At 34.9% G+C, this 24,345-nt stretch overlaps 7 protein-coding genes across 7 annotated transcripts; 5 read left to right on the forward strand and 2 right to left on the reverse strand.

The window, feature by feature from the left end:
- Positions 1-755: 755 nt before the first annotated feature.
- On the forward strand, positions 756-8,708 carry EIN_359320 (hypothetical protein; the record flags this gene model as incomplete). Its single annotated transcript, XM_004257572.1, has 3 exons — positions 756-902; positions 1,065-1,265; positions 1,470-8,708. The coding sequence occupies 3 exons, from the start codon at positions 756-758 to the stop codon at positions 8,706-8,708; spliced, it is 7,587 nt and encodes a 2,528-aa protein (XP_004257620.1).
- A 1,493-nt stretch (positions 8,709-10,201) lies between these two features.
- Positions 10,202-12,193, forward strand: EIN_359330 (hypothetical protein; the record flags this gene model as incomplete). The annotated part of the gene is made up of 1 exon (XM_004257573.1): positions 10,202-12,193. The coding sequence occupies one exon, from the start codon at positions 10,202-10,204 to the stop codon at positions 12,191-12,193; it is 1,992 nt and encodes a 663-aa protein (XP_004257621.1).
- A 366-nt stretch (positions 12,194-12,559) lies between these two features.
- On the forward strand, positions 12,560-13,243 carry EIN_359340 (hypothetical protein; the record flags this gene model as incomplete). The annotated part of the gene is made up of 1 exon (XM_004257574.1): positions 12,560-13,243. One exon carries the CDS (start codon positions 12,560-12,562, stop codon positions 13,241-13,243), a length of 684 nt encoding a protein of 227 aa, XP_004257622.1.
- A 542-nt stretch (positions 13,244-13,785) lies between these two features.
- On the forward strand, positions 13,786-14,280 carry EIN_359350 (hypothetical protein; the record flags this gene model as incomplete). Its single annotated transcript, XM_004257575.1, has 1 exon — positions 13,786-14,280. The coding sequence occupies one exon, from the start codon at positions 13,786-13,788 to the stop codon at positions 14,278-14,280; it is 495 nt and encodes a 164-aa protein (XP_004257623.1).
- A 629-nt stretch (positions 14,281-14,909) lies between these two features.
- On the reverse strand, positions 14,910-15,413 carry EIN_359360 (hypothetical protein; the record flags this gene model as incomplete). Its single annotated transcript, XM_004257576.1, has 1 exon — positions 14,910-15,413. One exon carries the CDS (start codon positions 15,411-15,413, stop codon positions 14,910-14,912), a length of 504 nt encoding a protein of 167 aa, XP_004257624.1.
- A 400-nt stretch (positions 15,414-15,813) lies between these two features.
- EIN_359370 (protein serine/threonine kinase, putative) lies at positions 15,814-22,045 on the reverse strand (the record flags this gene model as incomplete). Its single annotated transcript, XM_004257577.1, has 3 exons — positions 15,814-21,242; positions 21,405-21,424; positions 21,975-22,045. The coding sequence occupies 3 exons, from the start codon at positions 22,043-22,045 to the stop codon at positions 15,814-15,816; spliced, it is 5,520 nt and encodes a 1,839-aa protein (XP_004257625.1).
- A 229-nt stretch (positions 22,046-22,274) lies between these two features.
- EIN_359380 (hypothetical protein) lies at positions 22,275-23,000 on the forward strand (the record flags this gene model as incomplete). The annotated part of the gene is made up of 1 exon (XM_004257578.1): positions 22,275-23,000. The coding sequence occupies one exon, from the start codon at positions 22,275-22,277 to the stop codon at positions 22,998-23,000; it is 726 nt and encodes a 241-aa protein (XP_004257626.1).
- Between the last annotated feature and the right edge of the window lie 1,345 nt (positions 23,001-24,345).

The raw sequence follows: 24,345 nt of genomic DNA on the forward strand, positions 1-24,345 counted from the left end.
TGTAATTTAGTATATTTACCATATCAGAATTATAAACTTTAAAAAGCTTAATAAGTGTTGATTCTTTTTAAATACTATAATGAATAATAATTTTGTTATATATAAAATGATACAAATTAAAGTCAAAAAAAATAACACATCAGTTATGTTTCGGTAACAACACAATTAAAAAATCTGCCTAACGAACGTTTTTGTTTTTGAATAATTATTGAAAATTGAGACAGACACAGATCGAATAGGCGTTTTTAATAAACTTGTGAACTATTAATAATAGTTCAATTTAACAATGTTATTTATAATAGAATGATAATAATACTATTTACTAGAATAATCCAACACATTGAGTGTGACAATTAATAACAACTCGAAATTCAGTAAAACAAAATATTTTCGATAGAAAGAAATTTCAGTTAATTTTTTCTTATATAAATAAATAAGATGAGATCAGATAAGATAGGAAACTGTTTTAATAGGATCAATTCTTGTTGGTAAAAATGAAATGAAAAACTAAAACTTGCCTTTTCATTAGTTCATAATAATTAATTTATAATATTAATAATTTGTTGCTTGGGATACCAAGAATAGTCACAAGAATTTTACTCCATTTTTTTTATAGAAAATGTAATGCAAAGAATTTTATATAAAAGTAGTGAAAAGAATTAGAACCAGTAGTTTATAATAAACTATATGCATTAGTTTTGAGAACATTAAGTAACTAAAACAAGTTGGTTTGGAGATGATAAAAAACAGATTTGATGGAGCATCAACTCGACACGAGTGTGCTGAGTCAAATTTTCGAAACCGACTTCCGGAAGACAAAAGTCGTGATGGCTACACCAGAGCGGGGGTCAAACCCAATTCAGAAGACTGAAACGAGTTTAAAGATATTATCGAAGTTCGACGTTTGTATATCTCAATATCCTCCACATACTTCTACATAATATATACTATATAATATACTATAATATATTATATAGTATATAATACTTAATGCTTAACGACTTAAATAAATTAAAGGAAGTCATTGATATGTAAATGTATAATATAACATATATAACTAATAGCTCTACGACACAGAAAATAATAAAGAACTTGACGTGTATCAACTCAGAAAATACATTGAAGGAGAGTGGAAGATCTGTTTAAGTGAAGAATCAATTAAGTACCATTGTGGACAAAACTTCTTGGAGAAAGCGTACAAAGTTCAAAGAAATGAATTTATCGCTTTTCATAAGTACATCACCGCAAATTTGGAAGAAATTAAAGTTTGTTTATTTATTTATTTTTATCGGAATGAGATCGTACAGATTGAAATTTTCTTTGTTGTTTTCATGAATTTTGTTTAACTTGATTTCCGGTATCTTATATCGGATCTCAGATACTGTGTACGTTAGTGATTATTTCCCTTTTCATTCCGGTAAAATATTTTTATTTTGAAATGTTGATGAATTTTGGTATTCATGAAATAGAAAGAAAACACGCAATCGGACTTGGAAGTCTTTGAAAGTCAATTTACAGAGGATTCTCCAGTTGATTCGCAGTACAAGTTATTAGACAAGAACTGTTTTGTCATCGAGAAGTTAGATAAATTCCATTCGATCATGTACCCCGACTTAATCCCACCGGAGAAAGGAGATCCGATTCACTGTGATATGTATAATGTGATCTTTGGAAAGACTATTTCGATATATAAGAAACACATTCCATTCAGATCAGTCTTCACAACAATTCCAGATAACTTCGTCCCAAAGAACGATAATTTGAAAAAACTGTTTTCGATCGACTCACTGTTTCAGTCAATCACTAACAAAGTCGGACAACGAAGGAAAAAGGCAAAGAACTTCTTTGAGTTCTTCGACAAGAAAATATCGCACACCGACTTTTTGTACTCCACAAATCTGTCGAATGCGAGAGACGAGGACATCGAAGTACTAAAGAAGTATAAGAAGCCGTCTGTCATTGAAATGGTTAATATTAAACTGCCACTTAATATAGAAAAACTGCACTGCAGACTCTCATTTTATGATACCAATTACATTAAACTCAGTGCAGATTACTGCTTTAATGTCGACCCAAGTGATCTTCAAGCATCAACTCTAAACGTCCCGTTATCGTCGTTTGTGATGCGACAGGAGATCATCAACAAATCTGTCGCATTCATTGTCGTCTTCCAAGTCTTTAAGGCGATGGATGCAGATATCTCTTTTGCGCGGGAGGTGTACGCCAATGACAACAAACGCGATGCAAAGAACGTGAAGAAGTACAGTGATCGAGTGAAGGAGTCTGCCAAATTCTTCGAACAAAAGAAGTACCAACTGTTGATGTTCTCTTCCAAGCAAATTCTCTTCACAGGGAATTACGAACTGTTTAAGTTGTATAAACCCCCAAATGAGGTGAAGGACATCGTCTGGATGATCAAAGAGTGTGACAAGTGGAAATTGTGTGGAGAGTGGACATTCAAATTTAAAGCGTCGAAGAAAGAGTTGGTCCACGTTGATGGGGAGAGTGAATTTAATAACCAAGAACACGAAGAAAAGCCCATTTTCATCAAATCGTTGACAAATCTGTCATTACAAGACAGCGAAGACATCTTCACGGACTATCGAAACTTCTTGTTTTGCTACCCAACAGAACTTTGTCTTGGAAAGGAGAGGAAGAGAGGCGGGTGTTTGATCACGGTGTATTGTCGTGACACCGACGCGAAATTTGCAGGGGAAATCACAGGGAATTTGCCAGTGATTTTTCCGAACAATTCGAGTTGCCATGTTGATATGCAGACGTCTTTAACAACAACAGTGGCGACAGAAAAGGTCGGCAAATTCACTGATGAGATCAAACTTGAACTTCCATTTCCTTTAACACCAACCCATCACTTATTGTTCTGTGTAAGAGATATTGGGACCGACGACGGAGTCGAGGGAAGACCTCTCTTTGCCAAACTTCCTCTCTATGAGAATGGAAGAGTCGTGGAAAACAAGGAATACACTTTGAGAATTATGAAAGAGATGAATGACCATTACTTGAAGACTAATGAATACTATGACCAATCTAAAATGTATCTAAAAGTTACTATTAATGTGGTCTCGACGGTATATCCCACAGAAAGAGTCTTGACGGACTTTTTGTACTTCAATGCGCCGGTAGATACGGTACTGTACCCTGACTTGTATACTGAAATGATACACTTTCTACCTTCTGTGTTACATCGATGTCTCAGAATCTTACAAGACAGGAATAGAGAAGAGATCTTCTCAATGTTTAAGCTATTCAAAGTGTTTGATGTCAACAAGAACGTGGAGGAAGAGAAGAAGGAGAGCTTCTCGGTGTATAAAAACAAGAATGTAGTCTATGCCATCAATCACTTTGTCCGAGTTAAAACGGACGAGAACGTCTATAACTGTATGTTCATAGTGGCGTCGTTGCCGATCATCTTTGATAGAAGTGAAACGAACGCAACGGAACGGTTGAAGTACATTTGGATCATCTTTGCGCTGTTAATCAAATCGCTCATCGCGTTTTATAACGATCACAACGCGTTCAATTTGCCAAACTTCCACACCTTCTGCTGTGGAGAGGACGCTAAAATTATTAGTGCAAATCTCGTCAAGAATATCGATATGTGCTCGGACTTCATCGTCTATTGCTCTGCACTCAGTTTTGTCGACCCTTTAGTCGTCAGAGAAGCAAATTTGTTCTACGCGGAGTTCATTAGAGACTTTGCGATGTTATGGAGACACGACGACACGACGAAATTGGTCATCTCACACTTGGACAACATCTGTAAGATGTCCAGAGACGTGATAGGAAGGTCTTCGAGTTCTTTTTCGCGACTGTTACGACTCGAATTCATATCAGTTCTTGCGGAGGGCGACCACATCTTTCAATTGAATGGGCCACAGAATTTGGAAGTGAAAGGGATTAACAAACTGAATGATACGATAGCGCAGCGCCATACGTTGATGTTCATCATATTAAGGCAATTCTTTGTGTTAATTTTAGACCAAGACAAACTTATCTCGAAAATGGCGTTACACGAGCTGGTCTTGTTAATGAACAAATTTGACTTAGATAAGAGCCTTTCGTCACAACACGACCGAGAACGATTCTTCGGGATGATGTTCCCGTTTGTCCTCTTCTTTCTTGACGACTCCGAGAAGATCAATGAATGGAGGAAAAAGGATTGTACCTCTGATTTGAATGATATCGAGTGCCTCTATATGATCTTCTTCTTCATTTTAAAGAACTTGGAAGATAACTTGTTGGACCAATGGCTGGTCGCTGAGTACTTACCTTCAATGTTAAACACTCTGTTAGTCCATATTAGAAAGGCGTTACTCTTGTTCAGTGTCTTCCCTATGCAAACACTACCAGACGCTCCAAAGCTGTATTTAAAAGAGCTGCAGACACTGTTGAATAGCATAGAAACACAAAGCGCGCCAAACATCGCGAGAAGCCCAAGTCCGGGACTCTCCAAAATTGGATCATCACTTAAAATGCACGTCAAAAATAACTCACAGAACAAAAGACTCTCATCGAAGTATAAAAAGGACGACGATGTCAAAGAACCAAGTACCCCTCGAGTCGGATTGGACCGTCTTAAATTGAAGAAATATGACGACGACGAGGAAGGAAGACGGTCTGTTTCCCCACGAGGAAGTGGGTCTGGTGCAGCGATGGAATACGCAAAGATGTCGGCGACCCCGGTCTTTTCAAATTTGAGTTGTTCAGCTGGTGCGCGGACTATAACCGTTTCAAGTTGTGAGACAGCGGATCCGAATGTCCTTAATATGATCACCGACGTTTCTTTGATAGCAATGGACTACTTAGAAATCATGATTAGTGTGTTAATAAGAGATGATAAGACACAAGCGATGGACCGAATACAAGAGATCGTGTCGGATGTGTTATTTAAGATCAAGACGACACCATCATATTTGGTGTCCCTCTACAAATTCATATTCATTGTGTTAACTACATATCGAGAGTTCTTATTTTTGAAGCCAAATCAAATGTGCATTAATTTACTTAAGAATCTGCTCAGTCTCTCTAACTCACAGGAAGTCATGGAAAGAGACTTCGCTAATAATTTGCTCTTCACATTCGCTAAGACTAATTTCATCGTTACGGGAAACACCGTCTCGACTATCGTCAGCGCTATTTCAGCACTCTCGGAACTCAATTTGGCGAACGTCCAAAATGTCAAAACATCGGTGAAAGGACTTCTGGAGCTCTCCAGTCAATATCACTACACCTTCGACTTGAAACTGCAACGGTGCGTCGAGTTGTTATTAGATGAAGGGAGTCGCAAGATCGAAGCACTTCAGAAAGTGCAACAGATATATCGAGCGATCGATGGTGGCAATTTGGATGTCTTTATAACCTTTGTCAAAGACTGTATGCTCGTCTTTGAAGATATCATTGAATTTGCAACGACAGCGAATACGACTGTTATTAATGGCTACGACGTCTTTAAAAGTGAAGTGGGTGGACTTCTGAAGACGAATGAAATCTTTAAGATGGTAGGGAAGTGGATTATATTTATAGAACACATTCAACTGTGTCCCAAAGACTCATTCTACCTCTTTTTAGAGGAAAAGAAGAAAGAACTTCGGAACTCGTACACCCACTTGGAGGAGACTATTGTCGAACTGGAGAAGCTCTGTGTGACGGAGAAGGAACAAATGAAGAGGTTTGAGAAGCAGTGCGACGAGAATAAGACGGTGGGGAATAGACTCTTTACTTGGGTCAAAACTAACTTGCAAGTCCAAGCTATTGATTATGACACGTGCGAGGACAGTCAGTTGATTAACATTATTGAAGACCTCGAGAAAGAGCAGAACAAACGAGTGAATGGGATAAAAAGTCACATAGAAAAGTACTGTCAGTTTGACGAAGTGTTAAAAGAAATGGGGCTGCTGGTCAATCCACTGTTTCCAGTGACATCCCAGGAGATGGGCGAATGTGTCAAAAAGGTGCTTCAATTGCACCAAAACAGAATTAAACTGGTCCACCAATTAATTCATGTGAGAACGTCGTATGACACGGAGTACTTGATCTACACAGAGAAACTGAAACACTTTGAGAAGACTCTTGAGACGATGAACAGCGACATTGCAGTGGAGATCTCATCGAAACCGATCACCGGCCATTTCTTGGAAGATTCGATGTATCGCTATAAAATGCTAGACGACTTGTTCTCGACGTGTTCGAAGAAGTTGAATGCAAAGAAGGTGAAAATGGGTGGGATGAAGCCGACGTGGGAAATCACATACAACGGATGGGAAGACGTGATAAGTTTGGTCTTATCGACACTTGAACTGACGACCAATTTACTTGAAAAAGTCAAGCAGAATGATTACGAAGTGATAGCGATGAAGGAGTGGTATTTGAAAGAGACTAAGTTTAATAAAACGATCATTGGAGTCTTCATGTGGGATGGGATGTACTCTGCACTCAATAAAGTTGCTATGAAAGAATCAAATGACTTCTTGGAGATATTGGCAGGGGTCTACGAGTACTTGTCGACACATTTGAAAGACGTTGAGACGAGGTATAACGAGTGCGTCGACATCTTACAACACTTGCGGAAGAAGAAATTGCCGTTAGGGTTTAAGTATTTACAGAAGAAAATCAACGTGAAGGACTTTGAGATGTTGGCGATGTCGACGGAGTTGTATGTCGACCAATTTAATGAAGAGAAAACCCTCGAAAAGAGCCGGAAAGAGTACGCAGACCTCTTTGTGCATTTTTTCAAGTTCACCGACAAATTGTGCGACGACGCCGATAAAATGCAGGGACTTCAGAATACTAAGGCGGTCACTGGCAACACTTCTATAACAAACCTAAGCACTTACTTCAAGCAAAAAGATCACACCATTGATCCAAAAGTGCTTGAAGAGATCTCCAAACAACGCGAGAAGTTGTTATCTTTTGAAGAGCAAAAGATCGACAAACTGAATAGGTACTGCGACTTAACACAAATCACACAAACAGTCTTAACACGGTGCTCTTTATTAGGTCTTCCTGATAAAGAAAAGGAGCCTCTCAAGATTAGTTATAATGCAAAGATCCCACGAAGCGTCTCCCTTCCAAAGTCTAATAATAAGTTAGTCGAGTTAAAAGACGTCTTAAGCTTCTTTATGGACTCTAAAGACTGTATTAAGCTCGATTGCTTCCACGACTTGTCGTACGGACAACGAGACAATTTCAATAAAGACTTGAAGAACGTGGAAGACGACATTCTCAATGTTTTGGACAGCTTGGAAGACATTAACACACAGAAAAGAGAGTCGAGCGACCCCCAATTGGTCCTCCAACGATTTGAAGGCTTTGCGATGAATTACGTAGCAGCCCCACAACTCCATCTGACATGGATGACACGACTTGCACAACAACATCGGGACCGCGGGCAATATGTCGAGGCGGGGATGTGTGAGATTCACATGGTTTTGTTCATTCATCGCCTGTTAGAGAACAACACGCGAACGGTCGACTGTTCGGAGTTTGTCGCCACGTTTGGGAATTTTGTCGAGAACACTTCGACTGCGCCAAGTTCGCAATTCACAGCGCATTTCACAGAGGAGATGATGATCAAGCACATTTCAAATGCGGCGGACGATTTTGAGAAAGGGAATATAGCTTGGTATGGCTTAGTGACTGCAAACGTCTTAATACCTTATTATATCGAGAAGAGGACTATTAAAGAACTTGGGAAAACACATGACTATGTGAATCGAATGTACTCGACACTAGTCTCGGGGAACAGTGACCACTTCGGGAGAGATAACTTGGCGTTCTACTACGTCCAATTTGTCGGGAAAGTCTTTGGAGAGAAGTTGGACGGGAAGAAGTACATCTACGTGTCGACGCGGAATAAGATGCCGATGCTCATCAAAGAGATCAAAGACGTCGTCCCAAAGAGTTTTAAAGGGGAGCGGCACATCATCTCGTCACTCGACAAAATGAACGAACAACTCGCGATATCTGGAGATGCTGAAAATCAGTGTCATATTGTGTTCTCACAGATCACCCCACTCTATGAGAAAGGAAAATTTGTGCAATACGCGTCAAAATTTAATTTTGATTGTTTGATGTGTGATGAAGGGAAGGATCCCACGGTCATCACAAATTGGTTCAAAAATCGAATTGTCTTGGAAACCAATTTGGTCTTACCCGGCGTCTTAAGAAGACAAGAAGTGACGCAAAAGGAACAGTTTTATCGCATGAGTGCGATAGAAATTGCGATTGACGAAATCGAGAGGAAGACGGAGGACTTGAAATTCTACTTGGACGAGAGCTTCAATTTCTTGAAGGAAACAGACGACGAAAGCGCGAAGTTGATTGTGAAGAAAACAAGTGAAATACTGTGTGGGTCGAATGATATTGGAAATGAGCGACTTGCGCCTAAACTCACTGTTTTCGAGAAGAAGAAGTTGGTCGAATTCTTACATATCTTCTTCTACGAACTTCAAGACGAGAACATCAACTCAACAGTGTTAACTAATCTCTTCAATGCGTCAAAAGAAGCTTTGGCAGTAGTTAGAGAAGCTATAGCGGTTGTGAATGAGACGTATAGAAATGTAATAGTTAATGAAACTACTCGCTCTAATATAGAAAACATTGAAAGGCAAGCAGATAGAGTCGACTATACTTTGGATGAGATTGAAAATACAATGAAGAGCCAATTGGGCGAAGATGATAACTTGTAAGAAACTATATGTTTTAGTATTGTTATAATAGAAATAATACAACTCTAATACAATTATTATAAGATATTATATTAAAATTAAATAGAATTAATTATAATATAATAATTAATTATAATACTATTATATATTAAATGAAGGTTCGAAAACGATCAACACAATAGAAAGAAAAAGGGAGGGAACAAGAAAAGTAGAAGCTGAACTGAAAATGATTAAATGAGATTTTTTGTGTTTGCGTTCTTTGTGTTGGGTTTGTTAGTCGAGATAATATGAAGAGAGTCACATAAATTAACAAGAAGCTTGTTATTCTAAATTCTGTGACAATGATATGTTCACAAATGCAATTAATCAAGCAACAGAATGTATGTCTGTAGATGATGTATGTGGGTGTTTGGTAACTGAAAAAAAAGCAATTGACGAAGCCTCTTGTAACGCCGAACCACTCAGGACTTTCTTTAAAGATGGGTGCTTGTCGTATGGATGTTCTGAAAGCCAATGTTCTTTCTAATCAACGATTATATGTGACATTTACTTCTTTGATATGTATAACATTTTCCTATAAAAATGTTTTTCTTTGTATTTAATAACATTTTTGTAGTTTTGTTTTAAAATGTTTTAATATTTTGTTAAAACGAATAAATAGTAAATTGAATTATTTAGTAAGACTCTTTTTTGAATTGGAGATCGAGTATTATAAGATAGTTCTGTTTTATTAAAAGTTTAGTGTAACAATATGTTCGTATTTCAATTCTTTCTTTTAAGAAAAATTATTGTTATTATTTCGACCTTCACTACCATAAATGGTTGGTAATATTTACTATATTAATATCAATGGAAAAAAACACACAAATTAGTTAAACTATATTTAAACTACTTTTATTAATTAATATCAAATCCAACTAACCAAAAACAAAAAGTTCAACAAATTCGACTTGTTACAAATTTATAATTACCGTCATCAAAAAAGTGTACTTTTTAATTATCTCACAGAAATGGGACGTATCATAACGGGTATTTATTCTCAACAACCAATAAAGAAAAAGTGGACAATTTCTTATACCAAAACTACTAAATAACTATACAAAACTATTTATAAAACAATAAAAAGTCATTCAATTTAAAAATCACACAAAGTTCCTAAATAAGCGTATTAACCAAAAAATATATAAAAAACCATTTAACAATTAATATAGTAAAAAACTATTTGAAATGATTAAGTTAATCTCTTTCTATAAATAGCTATTAATAAAGAACCAGAAGTGACACACTTGAAAAGCCTGTGATATGCGTCTTTTTTGAAGGCAATTCTGACACAAAAATAGTGCAAAAAATTGACCTTTTGAAGTTTTTAAAAAAAGAGTTCGATTTTCTTCGAGACAATACTTGTTTAATATTTTAAAGAAAATACCTTTCAGACAAAGGAAAAATTCTGTAAAACTGTGTTGACTTACTGTAAAGGGTTGATTTCCATAGACTGGAACTTCGAAGACCATACGATGGACAACAAACTGGACAAGATCAATTACATCAAGCAATTCAAACAAATCAACGAACAATACACGCCGCGTCGCAGTGATTCTTTTGAGTCTGAAAAAGACCAAATAGCGATTCACCCCCATGCCATTCAAAGACAACCCCCTCGCACTTTTCGACAGAGAAGAGAACAAGTCCCCCATCTGAAGTCCCCGCCTTCGGATAAAACACAGCCCTTCGACTTCTTACAACGACAAACTTTTGAGAATGACCAACTCGAACTGCTTGAAAGAGGAGAGAAGAGCTACTTGTATGACCCATTAAGTCGACTTCAGGGCGTTGATGCCATCCAAGCGAATTCATTTACGTCTCAAAAAAATAGCGACACGGTGACTGAAGACATCCCTCAGAGAAGTGCTTTAGAAGGCCACGTCGACAACTTTAAGTACATCGGAGACGGCAAGATCTTTTCCGTCGAAGGCGTCTATAACAGACGCTTTGATGTCCCCCACAAGCCTGAAGACGCTATTTTGGCTCTCTTTACTGAGTGTCGGATAGTGAAAAGTGTAGGAAATACAGTAGTCTTCACCGTCAAATTATTTGAAGACCCTATTACTAGCACGATGACTCTCACGCCAGGTCTCGCCGTCATCCAGATGACTTCAAACACGATTTGTAATGCTACGGTGATCCTCACAAAACACTCGATGAGGTATAATGTGACATTTCTCTCGAACTCGACACAAATGACTATTAACATCGCGCAGTTCATATGTAATTTGAAGGAACACCATCGGAGCGAATCGTCGACACCAACGCCACGAGCGAATCCGACGACGATGTTACTTGGGTTTAATTCCCTTGTGTTCCGGAAGATCTTGGATCTGCTAGATGTCGAATCGAAGAAGGCGTTGGCGATATCGTGCAGGAGAATACACACGATAGTAAGTTCAATAGCAAACGCGCCGTATTCAGCGTTTTTGCCATGTGCGCCGAGTGAAGAGAATGTCTCTGAGAGACTCAGAGACTCTGATAAGACGGAGAGAACGGAGCAGACTGAAGTTGTACAAACATTGGAGAAGAACTATGAGCGGATGAATACTGAACGAGTGAGTTCGTCTCCAAAGGTATTGACGAAAAGTGCGACGAAGGCCCTTTCGGAGATCAAACCGACGCGAATTGATGGACACACCAATTTTGTGCGTTCACTTGACATTTCTAATGACTTGAAATACTTTGTGAGCGGCGCATCCGACCGGAAGGTCCGCTTGTGGGACTTGAAAAGTCCGGAGACGAAGACATCGAAGGTCTTTAGTGGACCAAACAGTTCAGTGGTGTCTTCGACGTTTATAGAGAATACATTAGCTATTGCGTATAAGTGTGGGACAGTCAAGTATATACCTATTATGGAATCAGATCGAGTCTTGACGTTCGATGTTGTTGGAGGGAAAATCGAAGGGTTTCTTCCACTGACTAAGACTGCGTTTGTGTCGTGGGGGGAGAAGGTCCAACTTATTAACTACCACCACTTACATCAGGCAGTGTTATTCACTTATGCGGAACATTTAAGGAAAATTAATGGGGTTAAACCTTTTGGGCCCCGATTTGTGTCAATCTCTGCGGATCGAAGTATCCAAATTTGGGATCCCAACGCAGTCACCCCAACGATCGAAAAGATTCGAAACGTGAAGACTTTTAATGCACTTGAAATCATCGACGAAAACACTTTTGCGAGTGGAGGAGAGTCTATTGTGCAACTCTGGGACCAACGCAAACTCAGCGAGCCGATGGAGACTCTAGTCTTTGATGCAAAGGTCTCATGTCTCAATTACTATGAAAAGAAGTTGTATGTGGGAACGGATCGAACTGTTTGTGTGAGGAGCGGAACTAAATTTGGAGAAGAAGAGTGCTTGATTGTCGATGACAAGAATGGGGTGTCTTGTGTGAAGATATGCAACGAGTGTATTATTGCTGGGTATAGAGATGGTGGCATCAATTTGTGGAACACTTTGTAATATAATTCTATGTAATTTTTAATGTACTATTTATTATAGTTGATTATTGGAATAGAAGAGGGAATTGTTTATTTTGAAACTGTATTAAATATATAGTTACATAACTATTATAGTCTAATATAATACTATAATACAATTATAATAATATAGTTATAATATACAAACAAAAATGAACTAATTTGCAGTATTATAAAATATAGTACATGGAGTTGTGAAAGGCAAACTTTGTTAAAAACTGAAATTTGTTGAAAAGCGGAAGTAAAACATCAGAAATTTTATTAGAAGAATAAAGTTAACTGACGAGATGAGAAGAGCGAAAACTTGCGGGGTGAGGAAAAAGAAAGAACTTTGAACTTAAAAAGAAGAATGTCTGGAAAAATCTACTATGGATGTGTTGGGTATCGACAGACTATCCTGGCCGTATATAGTGAGGTATCATTGGGTTCCCTGAATCAAGCGATAGACGCTGTTGTCCGCCAAATAGGCCCAGCTTCCTCGCCGAAGTCATCGTCGAAATATGACCGCTTTCAACTGCAATTGGTAGTCGACCGAGAGATGTTTGCGTTGTGTGTATGCGACGATACATTTCCGATGAGAGAATCATTTGTCTTCTTGGAAGCAGTTAAAAAGAGCTTCACGACACAATATGACCAATACACTATATCGACAGCGGGTCCAATGGAAATGTCGGCGTTTAACACAACAATTAAGACACTCGTCGAGAAGCACAGTAACTTGGAAAATAGTCAATTTGCTCAAATCAAAAAGGACCAAGACGAGACACAAGCCGTCTTGAACGAAAGTGTTAATAAAATGCTCGAGAGAGGTTCTGTGTTGGAAGGACTCGAAGACGAAACTAGTCACCTTGTCGAATCATCGTCACAATTCAAAACATCGGCTGTAAAATTGAAAAGAGCGATGTGGTGGAAAAACGTCAAACTCTATTTGATCGCAGGTGCTGTCTTACTCATCTTTTTGTTGGTCTTGTTACTCGCTGGGTGCGGTATCACATTCCAGAGGTGCAGAATAGAAAACGACAATAGTAACTAATCACTGTCTCTTCGAGTTTTTTCTGATGTACTATATTTTTATTATCATTTTATTATTAAATATAGAAATTGGAATTGTTTTTTTATTAAAAAATGTATTATATTTATAATATATTTAATTAAATATATAGATAATTGGAAAGTATCATAATATTAGAAAGTAGTTATTGACAAAATTAGTTTTTTAATACAAGGTACTTTTTTTTATGAGAATTTAAATTATTATTTCTAAGAAATAAACTATTAGAAATAATAAAACACTAAATACAGTCAAATGATTTAATTATTTAAATAATATTTTAATAGTATATTATTATATAATCTTGTTTTCAATAGTAAATTAATAAATATAGTTTTATTATAATAATTGTATAATACATAATACTATTTCAACATATATTACAGTTGGTTAAATAAATTGACTCCGTATTAGATTAATAAAAAAATAATAATTAATAATAATAGTACATATAATGAGAACAAGAAACTTAATGAATGAAAGGAATTCCAGTTTTTTGAAAAGCATTACACTAAGCAGAAGAGATGGCACTTCAAACCGTTGTAGGAGAACTTCAAGAACTGTTTCCATACGTCGACGCAGACACTATAAAGAGTGTTTTGATCGATTGCAACTACGATAAAAACGCGTGCGCAGAGCTTTTGTTTGTTGCACAGGAAAATGGGACGTTTGACGTCCAAAACCCGAACATCCCACAGATTGATCATCGACAAGACGTTACACTGGTGTATAAGGACTCAGTAGTAACGATGAATAGAGACGAATTGGTAGGGAACGCGAATCCTACAATGAAACAGAAGGCAAACACACTTAATGAAGACTACAAAAGAGCTGCGAAAGAAGATGAGGAAGCTGCTGAGAGAGGTGTATATACGACGCCAAGTATCCCAAAGAATACATCAGAACAGGCGTATGAGAAAAAGACAAAAGGAACGAAAAAACTTGGGAAAGGGAAGGAAAAGTACGCGTTGCTCGACTCTGAAATCAATGATGACGACGAAAAGGATGTCGACTTTTAATGTTTTCAATCCATTTTTTACTCGTGGCAGTTTTCTCTTCGTTGAATTTTCATATGTTTTGTATCTCTTTTTTTTCTCAAGGGAGGTGGTGGTGGTATTTGAGTATTAAAAATGCCAATTAGTCTTGTTGAATTCCTTTGATTTTCCAAACTGAAATATACTGTTCGTTCCATTGGATATTTCATTTTTAAATCTGAGAAGATTGAAAAACAAGAATTTATGATGTTTTACATTTTCAAATGAATTGATTAAAATAAACATTTCATTCATTTCTCATTCCAACTAATAAATCCATTTTACTATACCAAAAATCATTAAATATAGTTATACCACTTAATGAAGATTTTTTTATATCAAACACCATCACAATAAATTTACAATAAAATAATAATAATATAGTAATAATATAGTAATAATATAAATATAATAATATAATAATATAATAATATAATAATATAATAATATAATAATATAATAATATAATAATATAATAATATAATAATATAATAATTATAATATAATTATAATAAAAATGACTTTTAAAAATAGCTAATAAGAATTAGAACCAACTGATATAGTCAGTGGATGTGGTGTCAAACAAATCAACACGAAAGATTGAGATAAAACTGTTATAAAAGATTGGACTTGAGATGGTTAAGCCCATGATTTTTAGCAAGATTTTCATAGGACGGATCTATTCTGTGTTCGATACCAACATACCTGATCACACGAGCTTGCTGTTCGTACGACAAATCAGCGAGAACGCGTCGCATCAAAGCCATCAGTTTGACGCGCGTCAGTCGCAGTTTACGAAGGGAGTGACTTTCCTTCTGAAGTTTGTGTTGAAGGACACGATGGTCTTGGATGTTAGTTAACGAACGAAGGTCCAACATATCGCGTTCAGACTCTTTCTGTACCTTCCGCTGAATCTTATCTAAACTCTCCAACTTCTTCTCATACAATTTGCACTTCCGCATCACTTGCTTCACTCGCATACGACACAATTTGCCACTACACATATCCTCGGGTGAAACGTATGGGCTCATCCCTAAAGGCGCCGACATGTACATCCCAACTTGATCGCCGTTCACTGAAAAGACTAAAGCACTGAATAGAAGAAACAGGTACTTCATGGTGTATTGTATATTATAGTTTTATTAGTTCAGTCCTTGATTTTTGTTATTCAAATAACATTTTTGAAGATTGTGTTATTAATGCATTTGAATTAATAATTGAAGCTATTGATTAGTTTGCTTTCATTTTTAAAAAAAAATTATTGATTTATTGTTAATTATATTAATAATTAAATGGTTTATTCTATTGTATATTTCAATGATAATCAAATGAATTGTGATTATAATACATTTTAGGAAATTGACATCACACTTGTGAAGTGAATTGAATAAGATTATATATTCATTGCACATTTTTTAATAGCTCACATTTATTTTATTAATAAATTAATAAATTTATTATTTTATTAATAAATATAATATATAGAAGATTTATTAGTACTTTATAACACATAAACTGTTATTTACACTTCTCATAGAACTGCTGAAGCTTATTGAGTATCACGGTGATGGTGGGTCTTTCTTTTGGGTTTTGAGTCCAGACATCATCGATAAAGGCGTAGAGGTCCTCTTCCATATTGTTTGGCTTCTCGAGTCTTTTTCCTTCGACGACGTAATTGGCGATGTTCCAGGGATACTTAAAACAACTTCCTTGATACGGGTTGTGCCATACCAAAACATTGAAAAGAGTCACGCCGAAGGAATAGATGTCACTCTTCATGTCATATTTCTGCTTCTTCAATACTTCTGGCGACATGTAAATAGGAGTTCCGACGCCATTTGTGAAGGTCATGTTAGTCATCAATAAATTGATGTTCCTCGACGACCCGAAATCAGTCAATTTTGCGTTTATAGCGACATTGTCTTCTAATGAAAACACTAGCAAATTGTCTGGTTTGATGTCTCTATGTAATATCCCATTTGTGTGTAAGTATTGAATCCCCTTTGCTCCATCGATTAAGAACTTATATCGCATTTGAGACGAAATTGATGTCTCACTGTCAATCAACTTACCTACAGAACAATATTTGGCATATTCTAAGACTATTGATGGCATCTTTGTATTCATCACAGCACCGTAGAAGTACACAATATAGTCGTCCCGGAACTTCTCTAACATCGAAACCTCCTTCTCAAGTTCTTTATACAAGTCACTCTCCATTCCAAGCTTCTTTAACTTCTTGATCGCAACATCATGACCGTGGAATTTGCCAAAGTAAACAACACCAAAGGTCCCTTCACCAAGTTTCCGCTCTTCTATAATTTCATTCTGAGCTAAACGACTTGATATCTCCGTTTGGACGTCGACGGATAATTTCACAACAAAGTGCTTGTTGTTCTTTGCGTCGTCTATAAACATCGAGAAGTCCCCAAGTAAATGGGACGAGACTAAAGGCGTTAGAAAGACTTCTAACTCACAGCCTTCATATTTGTTCAACTTGATTGTATTGATCTTTGTGGTCAACGTGTAATCCTCTGTTTGGTTCTCTGCTATTGTGAGAATGACGGGAGTTTGACTGTAATTTCCTACACACAATAATTCCCGACTTTCTTTCAGAACGGGGATCTCTTGATTTTCTAAGTCAAACATTAACTTCGTCTTATTCACTAAAATGGGACATTTGACTGCTGGACTGACCCATTGGATATTTGTGTGTTTCATATTGAAGTGTGCATATGTCTTACGTATCTCAGCAGTTATTTGATGATGTTCTACGACGTACAACACTTTGATTATGATAGAGAACAGAACAACGAAGAGAAGAATCAAGAGAATGAGGAGAAAAAGGACAATGAGAAGGATTACCCACCAGACGGCTTTCTTCTCACAACGGGGAGTATCAAGGGAGACGGAATACCAAAACGAACATTTTGTGCATTTGGAAGAGTCGCTTTGAGTACAGTGCTCTATATCTAAATAATAAATACATGACATTTCAACGAGAACATAAGTGGGCTGACACATTGTACATTTCAGAGTATCACATAGAGTGCAATTTGTGAATAAAGTGTCACATTGCTTGCAACGAATGTTGTCACTATAGAAGTTTGGTTGACACTGTATACACCCTGTTGAAGTGATGTCAGAACATCCAAGTAAATTACTTGTTGGCTCACAAAGGGATGTCTCATTCAAGAAAAATGCGCTGTTACATGAAGAACATGTCGATGATGTGTAACATGTTTTGCACTGACTTTGACACCTCTCGCAATGCGTCAAAACACGGAAGTAATTGTCGTCACAAATCGCACATTTGTCATTTGCATTTGGAATTGTCTGCTTACAATTTGGCGAAGTGATCAATGCAGACACACATTCATTGTTTGATAACATGAAGCCATCGTTACACGAGTAACAAAAGTTGTGACGAGACACACACTTTGTGCATGAGTAATAACACTTCTCACATGTATTTTGTGAAGTCAAATAATACCCATCGTTGCATGTCAAACACATCCCATTTTGATATGTGTGACACGTATCGTTTGTATTGAAAACACAGGAGTTGTCGTGGAGATGATACTCTTCAGAACACAACAAACAGATTGTCTTACTCGAACATAGGGAACACCCTAATGCACATTCAGTACATGTTGTACCATCAAAGTAATACCCTTTTTGACATGAAGTACAACGGCTATTTTGAATTGTGTCACATCCAATGTACTCATTGTCCTCACACGAATTTGGACCAACTAACACATTTTCATTTACACATCTCTGACAAAGGGATTCATCATTTTCACTTGTGCATATCTCACACGTCTTGTTACATTCGCGACACACATTTGAAAGTAAATTAAACCCCTTTTGACAAGACGTTATTCCTTTGTTATTTACTTTTTCCGTGTTTTGTTTCAATTCACAAGTTGTACCATTCAAAATATAGAAATTGCCAACATCACAAATGTGACAAACACTTTCAGTTTGATATTTAAGGCATCCCACTATTGTGCCATGAATACAATAAGTTAAATCGTCTTTCATATAATTCCCAAAAGCACACGTTAAACATCGCCCTGATAATGAAAAGTCACAAACGTCTGTTTTGTTTTGACATATCCCGTCTTTGAGAACAAATCCATTTTGACATAAGAAACAAGTTGAAACATTGCAAAATCTGCAATTTTCTTTGCATTGTACACAACCGTCATTGTGAGAGAAATAGTTTTCGTTACACTGTTCACAAAAACTGTTCACTTCGTTGTAATATGTGCAGTTGCCTTTTTGTTCCTTGTTTTTGCATATCCCATTTTGGTCTGTGCTATATCGGCAAATTAAACAATTCACATTTTGTAAATTTGCAGTAAAAACATCACAAAGTGCTCCGCTCATGAATTTGACATCACCGTTTTCTATTTGAAATGATTTTTCACTTTCCGTCATAAGAACACTATTTTCTAATGTCAAATTGAGTTGAAGAGAGTCAATGGTTTTGAGCGATAAACTGATGAAATTGTGTTTTCCTTTTAGTAGAAAGGTGGAATGTGCTTCAAGAGAAACAATTTGTTCACTCATGTTAATTATAGCATTTTTCATCACTACTATTTTGTTATAAAATTCGTTTGATACAAATGAATAGTCTCGAACATTTTCAATAACAAGTTCGGTGAACACATTTGTACTTGAACTGCCAGGGCATGAATAGTCTAATTGGTTGTTTTCATCAAAATAAAGTCCACCATATTGTGGGACACAAATTTTGGTTGTGAGTCCCAATTTGTCGCAATCGCTTTCATTTACATTTCCAAGAGCGATCATTTGTTTATCACATATATATTTACTTTTTGTTGTCATTGTACTTTGATTCGTTATTAATATTTTTCTTGGTTTATTTGAAATAAAATACAATTTGTCATACGAAAAGGTTATTTCTGGAATCGATATAATTAGTGGATTTGTGGAATGTGTAATACTCAAAAGTGGAGTTTGAATATCTAAAAATTTTGTTACATACGATATATTTAACTCTGATGTAGTGTCGGAGATCACCACGTGTTCACTGATGGCTAAATTAAGAATTGACAACCGTGTTGATTCAACTTTAAGAAGAGTTGTTGAAATGTCAACTGGATTATTTCCTGAAAATTGTTGGATTGTCAAAATGTTGCTGCAATTTATTTTGCCTATTCCCTCCGTTATTAAACTATTTATTGTTATACTTTTAGAAGTTATAAATGCACCACTTGTGTGTAAAGTTATCAATTTCACATTTTGTAAATTTCCATTAATTTGCATCACCGAATTCAATACAAAATTATTAAAATTGAAATTTGTTGGAGAAAGTATTATAACGGAAACAGTGTACCCATTTGAACTAAAAATGGATCCTTGTAAAATTCCATTTTCAAGAAAAGACAAAGTAAGTTCTCCAGTCGTATAAAATGTATCACAATTTACATTTCCATTTATAGTTACACTGCCTTTGAATGAACACTTTTGGGAAGTGACTGTTCCTGTTATTTTGGTGTCAACTGCATTTTGTATTTCTCCCCAAATCACATTTGACTTTATATATTCTGCATCTTTTATTATAAGAATATAGTTATTTAATAGTATCGTACTAATATATTGACAGTCTTGAAAACTGTAATTGCCATTCTTATAATTGCACTCACACCCTATTAAAGAGTCTTTCATTACAAATCTGGAATATTTCCCATTTGAACATCCAACTTTTATAGATTTTGGTAAAATTAGACTTTCATTATAATACCCAACAAACAAAATGTCATCCAAAGTGTAACTTCCACTTTCTATATCCTTTGCCTCCCAATTTTCAATATGATGAATTCCATTTACTGGTACGGAACTTAATACCATTTTTGAAGTCTTGAAATTCCCAATAATGTCAAGAGCAACACTTGGAAAATAAAACACGTCAACTATATCCAATTTGCTGGTTATATTTAAAATAATTGCGGAATTCCGTTCTTCAAAGGTTATTGAATTCCACGCGTTACCATATTTAGAATCAAAATGGACTTCGCTTTGATTCTTTAAAATTGTCAAATTAAAAAAAGTCCCATTGCGTAAACAGTCCGGGTAATTTGTTCCAAAATCCTTTATAGAAGCTCTTGAAATAGTATTTGTGATATAACACGAGCAATCATTTTGAATGTCAATTTCAATATTTTTGCAAAGAATAAATCTTCGAAGCACATTTCCTGAATTTATTAATTCACATATTTTGTGTGTGACAGCATTACTACCATCACTTTTAACATCAACTTGGTCGTTGGTGTTAAAAGCATATGTACATTTCTTGTCTGGTATATATTCACTATTAATATATAATACTTTTGTTGAATAAGATAGAGAAGTCATTGATAAGTACAAATAAGGTCTATAAGTCTCTTTTTGATATTTTATATAATACCGCTCATATCCATTACTATAAAATACAGCAGGTTTATCGTAAACCTCAATGTTGTCATTTTTCAAACTAAATAAATCTTTTGTTCTAGTGATGCTGATGAAGAGGTCATCGGGTGCATCTTTCAAAGAATAATCGAAGTCAAGGTCGTGATATTTTGGTATCACATGAAGACTTTTTACTGTTGTACCACTTTGAAATTGAATTTTCTTTTGAGCCTCATTGGTTGTGAAATCAAGGGTGTAATAAGTCTTGTTATTTCCACAACAATTTTCTATGAAAGTAAATATGTCGACATTATCAATGTACTCTTGTTTAATTCCAATGTAATTATTACACTGACTGTAAGGACCATACCGCAGCACATTGTCTTCTTGAGAACTCCAACAGTCACTTTGGGCCTTTAAAAAAAAGAGGAATAATACCAACAGAAGTGACATCTGTCGTAGAATTTTAAAGTTTTGATCGCCTTTGGTTTTACTGTGGTTTTCAGAGTTTTCATGCGAAATTTCTACAAATGTAATTGACAATTAGTAAAAAAAACAATTGAATTGAATTTATAAAGTAAAGCTTAATTATAATTTAAAGTTTATTATTTATTAATAGATACGGCATTCGGTGTGTCTTGGGAATTTGAAAGTTGTTGTTTAGCCTATTTATATTATAAAAAAACGATTCACCACAAAATTATAACTTGTGTGTTTTGATATAAGAAATTATTATTGTTATATATAATAATATATAATATATAAATAATATACAATTTGAAGTTATTCTTGTTAAAAAAATATTATAATATTATAGTAAATTATTATATATATATAAATCATATAATATTTTAATTATTTATTTAATTATTTTTTTTGAAAAAACATAGAATACTAGTAATCATTAATTATTAAATTAATAGTTATTATTTAATTTATTTAGGTTTTTATTAATATTTATAATAGTAAATTAAAAAACACAAAAAAATATTATAAAAACAAATAATAATTAAATTTTAATTAAGTTACTATATAATAGTATTAATATTTTAATTAGTTTATTTAATTAATTATGGTTCAAAAAAATATTCTAAAAATATTAGTTTTACATATTATATTTTTTATTGGTTAAAAAAATGGAAATAAAAAAAACGAAAAGAGTAAAAAAATATTTAATTTTATTTTTTATTAAAAATCCCTAAAATGTAATAATGTTTTCTTACAAATAATTCAAATTTTAAATTGTATGACAAAACAAGAAAAAGAAAACATACCTTTTTTGATTTACTATTATCCCATTTTCAGCCATTATTTTTGAAACACACATCAATAGTTCTATTTTTGATATTTTTCACATTTTAAAACCTATTATTTTACACCAAATAAAGGCTAACAAACAAAATATAAAATACCTTTCTATTTATAAGTATCAATTTTTTATGTTATTATTAAATCAAATACTTGAATCAATGAAAATGATATCTAATTTGTCTTTTTTTTCAAGACATGTTTTGTTTCCTTTGATTCAAAAGGGTTAATCAATCTCATTTATTTAAATGTTACCAATCTTTTTGACTCTTTTGAGTTACTCTTTGGCTTTTACCAGTGCTCTTGGAAGTTACAACGTGGGATATCCAGCTCCAATTGATGTATTTATGTCAAGCAACGAGATTTATGATCGAATGAAATGTACCACATGTTGCCGCGTTCTTTTTGCTTCGGACTATAATTTCCGAACTAAAGATGTTTTCAAAGAAAATGACCCCAATACAGACACTCGTTATGTAATGGATATGGAATTTGATGACAAATCCTTAGTCCGTGCACACACAAGTAATTGGGAACAAAACATATTGCTCCGTCCATTGAATATGGGAAATGAATTACAATTCTGGGAATTTGCTCCATACAAGATGTACATCTCCTTCCCTATCCCAAAAAGAGTTCATGATATCAGAGGTTCTGCTTCTGTTGGAAACACGTTGATCATCTGGAATAAAAAACCTCCTTTGGACGCAGAAACAAGAAACCAAAGATTTGTTTATGTCCACCCTTACAACGATTACCCATCTAATGAACGGTACTCTGTCTACAAAAAACATTTTTACATTCCTTTTGAGACTAACACTGACTTGTGTTATCAAACGAAAGATACTAGTGATTCAAGATCGACTTGGGAGGGAAATAAAAACTTGGTGGTGTTAGGATCAAGTTTCCAAATTGCTGCACAACGTTGCACGGCGTCGGAAGCAAAACAGACATTTACACCCATTTTTGCCTAAGACTGTTATTCACACTTTTGTTAGTAAAAGGAATTATAATAATTTAAATTAATAAGTTTAATAAAAATATACTAAAATTAAATAATAACAAAGTGTTATATTTGTTATTTTTAATATAGTAGTTTGTTTTACTATATAAAAATTAAATAAATAATAAGATTGAAGACAGAATTCTTTTTGTGTTTTAAACATAAGAAATGACCTCTTTATCGATTCAAAAATGAAGGTGTATGTGTTTATTTAGTTTGTTGAAAGATTGAAAAGACTTCTTTGATGTACTTAAACGAAGACAATAACTTGATTTTCAAAAATGATATTTGTTTTGTCACTTATTGCTCTTTCGTATGGAGACTACATTACTTTGGCACAATGTGAAGGTGTTGAACAGGAACTTGTTGAAGTGAACGAATTAAATATAGTCCCTCCTGCAAGTCGATATGATTCAAAATACATTTTTCGTGTTAATTCTTTACAAGATTATAGCAACATAACATTAAGATGGGAAGTTTGGTATTACTGGGGAAGTCTGTATATTACTTCTTATCAATTCAAAGACGTTGATGTGTGTGCTGAATTGGAAAAAGGTTGTCCACTTCAAAAAGGACAAAACCAATTTTCTGCTCGTGGTGGAATTGAATCAGTTGCACTTCCAGGTTGGTATAAATTGTACTTTGAGTTGTTTAACCTTACGGAAAGACTCAGTTGCTACTGGGGATGGGTTTTCTATTATTATTAATAACTCATTTGTTTTTAACATTAAATTGTTTTTTATGAAATATTAACATTGTTGATTCTTCGATTAACGTAAGTTTAAATTGGTAAAGCATTTATTAAACAAATGTATAAAGATGAACTCAATTTAACAAATGTTTTTCTTATTATTACCTCTTCTTTGTTTATCAACACCAGTTTCCCTCTTCAGTTGTTCTGAAAGTAAAGCAGAACCTCCTGTCAAAATAATAAACTTGGATATTCTTGGAGGAGGCACAAGGTACAACTCGTCTTTTATTTTTCTGATTGACTCTGAAAATCCATATGAAGAAATTTATATGGGATGGGAGGTATGGTACTACTGGGGAAGTTTATACATAAATTCATACGAATTTGAAACAATTAACATTTGTGAAGTGGTGGAAGGAGGATGTCCTTTACGAATAGGTCCAAATGAATTTGGAGCTGACGGAGGTATCCAAGAATTGGCACTTGAAGGATGGTACAAACTATTTATTGAGATGTTTAGTAGTGGACAAAAGTTAAATTGCTTCTGGGGGTGGATATACCTTTACTAATTTAAATGTGTTTGTAATTATATTTAAATGTAATACTTTTAGCCTTTTTATTTATA

The sequence above is a fragment of the Entamoeba invadens genome, assembly GCF_000330505.1.
Source record: "Entamoeba invadens IP1 unplaced genomic scaffold scaff_1105074725991, whole genome shotgun sequence".
Classification (NCBI taxonomy): Eukaryota; Evosea; order Mastigamoebida; family Endamoebidae; genus Entamoeba; species Entamoeba invadens.